Source organism: Hylobates moloch, unplaced genomic scaffold (assembly GCF_009828535.3).
Source record: "Hylobates moloch isolate HMO894 unplaced genomic scaffold, HMol_V3 SCAFFOLD_644, whole genome shotgun sequence".
Lineage (NCBI taxonomy): Eukaryota > Metazoa > Chordata > Mammalia > Primates > Hylobatidae > Hylobates > Hylobates moloch.
Genome location: NW_026652919.1, coordinates 2,975 through 7,410, shown reverse-complemented (window position 1 = coordinate 7,410; position 4,436 = coordinate 2,975). Strand labels below are relative to the sequence as shown.

Sequence of the window (4,436 nt, the reverse complement as noted above, 5' to 3'; positions counted from 1 at the left end):
TGGGCACTCACTGTTGGCACCCACACCAATCCCTGTCATGAAGCCTGATGGACAATAAAGGTGAAATCAGAGGCTTTGCAGGAGAGTCTCAGTGAACCACTGGGGTGTACAATTTTCCCCCTCTGACTCCATCAATAAACTTCACACAGGACTTCTGCAAACACAGAGGAAATGGAAGAACAGCCGCAAGTGGAGCAGCCCCAGCTGGACCTGATTCACAAGGGACACTAATGCTGAGGCTGATGAGGAGGGAAGCCCAGATCAGTGCAGACCCCAAGGTGTGGACACTGAGCAAGGGAACATACATGGGGTGGCTCCTCACCAGGGCCTGAAGGAAAAGGGGATGAGCCGCCTTTCATGAGGAGGGGAGGGGACACATTTCCATGTGTTTCTCTTTGTGATCATGGGTGCACCGCTCAGCACTGCTCATCCATCCTCTGTGTCTCCATTTCAGAAGGGCAGGATCAAAGCATTCCTGGGTCTGGATGCACAGGGTTAATCTGTCCATTACTCTTTTTTATTCTCTAGTATGGACAGTGTTCAGGTATCTTCATAGTAGCAAACATTATCAAAAAATATGTCCAGTAAGAACATAAAAATACATTTCCAGAGAAAAGGGATAACTTTCTCACAAAACAGTTCAATATTGGATATATGTGCTTGTGTAAGAAAACAGTCAATGTGGACTTATATGTGTACTTATCTGACTGAAGAGTTCACATGGAGACATGTTTTCTTGTCTGAGACAAGAGTCCACATGATGCAATGTCTGTTTTCTGAGGAAATAGTAAATGTAAGGACAAATGTTGTAATCTGAGGAAAGTGTCCATGTGGGGACATGTGTGTTTGTCTGAGGGAAGAATCCACATGAGTAAAGGTGTGTTTGTCTGACAGAAGAGTCCACATGTTGACAGGTGTGTACCCATCTGAGGATAAATGCCCATTCAGGGACAGTGTATGCCTGACGTGTGCTGAAGCTTGTAGAAAATCTTTCTCAACCAAGGAAAGAAAAGAATCCTATGGGTTATTTGCTTGTCAGAAGGAAAAAAAAAACTAGATCACGTAGAAAATTGTTTTTTTTTTATTATTAAAGGTCTTTAGTGAATGGTAACATCTTATATGCAAATGAGGAAAATACCTTCATTCTTTGTTGCATGTAACCCATTATATCCCCACCCTCATCAAATAAGTTATTAGATAATTTTATACAGTCTTGTTTAATCCTGGGGTTAATGAATCTGCTAATTTTTTTTACAAAAATTGTATATATTTAGGTTTATATTTTCTGTCACAAAAGTATGAGCTTAGCCAAATTAATTGTGTCATGTCTCAATGATTGTATATCACTAAAAATAATTTTACACTTCTTACACAGTGCCATTTTTACTTATTTTATACCCACTCTCTAAATTCCTTGAATATCCTCTGTATGTTTACCTGACTATAGTTTTGGCTTTGAAAGAATCTCAAATAGATGACATTATACATTGTCATTGAAATGACTTCACTGAGGAAAGTGGAAAATGAAGTTGCTGACCAACTTTGAAAATGAAGAAATTCTATAAGTTTACAGTGTGAAGAAACTGCACATAAGCAGTCTGTTCTAGCAGATAAACATGTTTCCAATGAGCTTTACATTTCTGATACTACTGTGCATGTGTCCTGAAATTGTGCTGCTAAGTAATAAAATGATATATGGTGGGATGGGGTTCCTCACTTTGCAGTGGATGGTTATGGACAGCGAGGGAAGGAAGGCTAGAAAGGTCCATGTGGCAGCACAGTTGGGTGGAGACACCAGTGTGTTCTCATTTTTAATGTAATCATGTTACAGAAGATTAGATACATAAATAGTTTCGATGTGTCCATAAACATGGGTTCGTATAAACATGCCCATTTACTAGGCCAATTGGTTGAGATATCCTAGAAGAAGTACTGATACCACACTAACAACACACATGCCTAGTATCACATTTTTAAATTTTGATACTATTCTTTAACATGAGAAACAAGCAGTCTTTAGAAAAATGGCTGATTCTATGTACAAAAAAGGTAACATAGAAAACAAGCTTAGAATTTATTGTAATACTTGGAAACAGGGAAGTGTCCAAAAACAAAAAGATGAGGTGAGCTGTAAGGATGCAGGATCCAAACTAAATGAGCTCCCAGCACCTAATACAGCTGTGGTGTTTTGAACAATAAAATGAATAATGTAGCAAGGGTCGTCCTCAGAGTATGAAATAGACATCCTTAAACCAATATAGACATCAATAGATGACTAAATAAAGAAATAATGGGAAGGACACATCTCCTTACAGAAGTATTCCAAATATCTCATGTGGATAGTCCTCCAATCAGGTAGGTGAAGGTTAAACACTCGTGAGTTGATTGTGTCCTAAGATTAGAGACATGGAAAAAATAATGACTATTGTGTCTTTTATAATGAGATTTCAGATATATTGCCAAAGACATGCTCTTTGAATGAATAAAAATGTACATTTTTTAATCTAAATTTGTACACGCACACACACACACACAAACATTTTTCTGCAATACACAGTGATAAGGGAATAAAAGACAACCACAGACTCAGAGAAAAAAATTCCAAGTTGCATATTTGTTAAATGAATTATTTTAATTTGTTAAATGCCTTTTATAATCAATATACAAGCATACCTACAACTCATAAAAAATGCAGTTAAAAAACGAACCAAATATCACGAGAGGCATCTCACCAAAAATTATACAAAAATTGTTAAATATGAATTTTTTAGGGACATGTGCATTTAAATAAAAATTAGATGACATTACTCACCTACTAGAATGGTTAAAACACACAATACTCTTAACGATAAATGGCAATTTGAATGAGGAAAACCAAGAACTATCATGCATTGATGGGACATGCACAAAATAAGATGCTTTTTGGCATTTTTAAAAAATAGAGATAAAAGTAGAGTAAAAATGTGATTTGTGTGTGTTCCAAAATATTTACAACACCGATTCAGAAATTGATGTTTACAAAGATACCTTCAGAGGAACCCTATATCAGCTTTATTAATTTGATTCATATTCCAATCCCTGAAATAGCTTACAGAATAAATGTATGAAAAATCTCTCAAAAAATTAAAATTTCTCAAATACACATTTATGTTGTTCCTTTTCTTTAATGACTTAATGTCCTTTAATAAGAAAATCCTCAATCTAATAATCTTTGTCATCTCCTCCACGCCAGCACAGCTGCCTCCTTCCTGGGGTTTCTGACACTCTCAGGATGTGGGTTTTCGCACTGTGTCTGCTGCACAGTAATACACGGCCGTGTCCTCGGATCTCAGACTGCTCAGCTCCATGTAGGCTGTGCTTGTGGACGTGTCCCTGGTAATGGTGACTCTGCCCTGGAACTTCTGTGCATAGTTTGTGTTGCCATTGCCAACGATGATCCATCCCATCCACTCAAGGCCTTGTCCAGGGGCCTGTCGCACCCACTGCATAGCAGAGCTAGTAAAGGTGTATCCAGAAGCTTTGCAGGAGACCTTCACTGAGGCCCCAGGCTTCTTCACCTCAGGCCCAGACTGCACCAGCTGCACCTGGGAGTGGGCTCCTGTGGAGAGGACACAGGAGTGGATGAGATCTCCCTGGACCGGCCTCAATCCCCTCCTCATCACTGGGACTAGGGAGGCTCTTACCTGTCGCTGCTGCCACCAAGAAGAGGAACCTCCAGATCCAGTCCATGGTGAGGAGCTGTGCCGTCTGGGGCTTCTCTAGCTGAGGGATGTGGTTTCTGGGTGATGCTCTCAGGGCTGACAAATATCCATATTTACCTCAGTGGATCTCAGGTTATTTGCATATTCATGAGTCAGAGCATTTCATAGCTGAAGACCCTGATTTGGGATAAGAAAGGGAAGGTAATTGACACATCAGCCTTACAAAAGTGGGATGCTGATGCTCCAAGCCCTAATCCTCCTTGAGGAAATGCATGCCCTGCTCCATTTACAAACTTCTGGTGGCCAGACGTCCTTTCACTGAAGACCAAGCACCCAGAGCACATGCTCCTCACTGTGAACCCGTATTTGATTAGCGTAGAGACCACCTGGATGATTTCTGGAACCATCACTCTCCATGACACTGAGAAGGTGCCTTGACCCCATCCTAGTCCCATCAGGCACCAGCACAGCTCACTGGTGACTCTGAGAAAGTGACTGCTGATGTCCCACGTGAGTGTCCAGCAGGTACCCCTGAGATCATCTGTGCGCTCCTGAGACAGTGCCTCCAGCACCTGCCTGGCATCCTGATCCACCACGATCTTCAATAGAAACACTCTTGGTTTACAGATTTGCCCTGTGATGCATAATTAGAGCTGAATTTCTCATCTCATGGACAATAGGAATCAGAAGATATAAGAGAAGTTTGGGGTTCCTGATGAACTCACTGCCCCCAAA

General features: G+C 40.5%; 1 gene segment (V, D, J or C); it reads right to left on the bottom strand.

Annotated features, from left to right (window-relative positions):
* Positions 1-2,653: 2,653 nt before the first annotated feature.
* On the bottom strand, positions 2,654-3,784 carry LOC116464417 (immunoglobulin heavy variable 1-58-like). The segment is given in 2 exon segments: positions 2,654-3,598; positions 3,684-3,784. Coding segments are annotated over 2 exon segments (378 nt in total).
* Between the last annotated feature and the right edge of the window lie 652 nt (positions 3,785-4,436).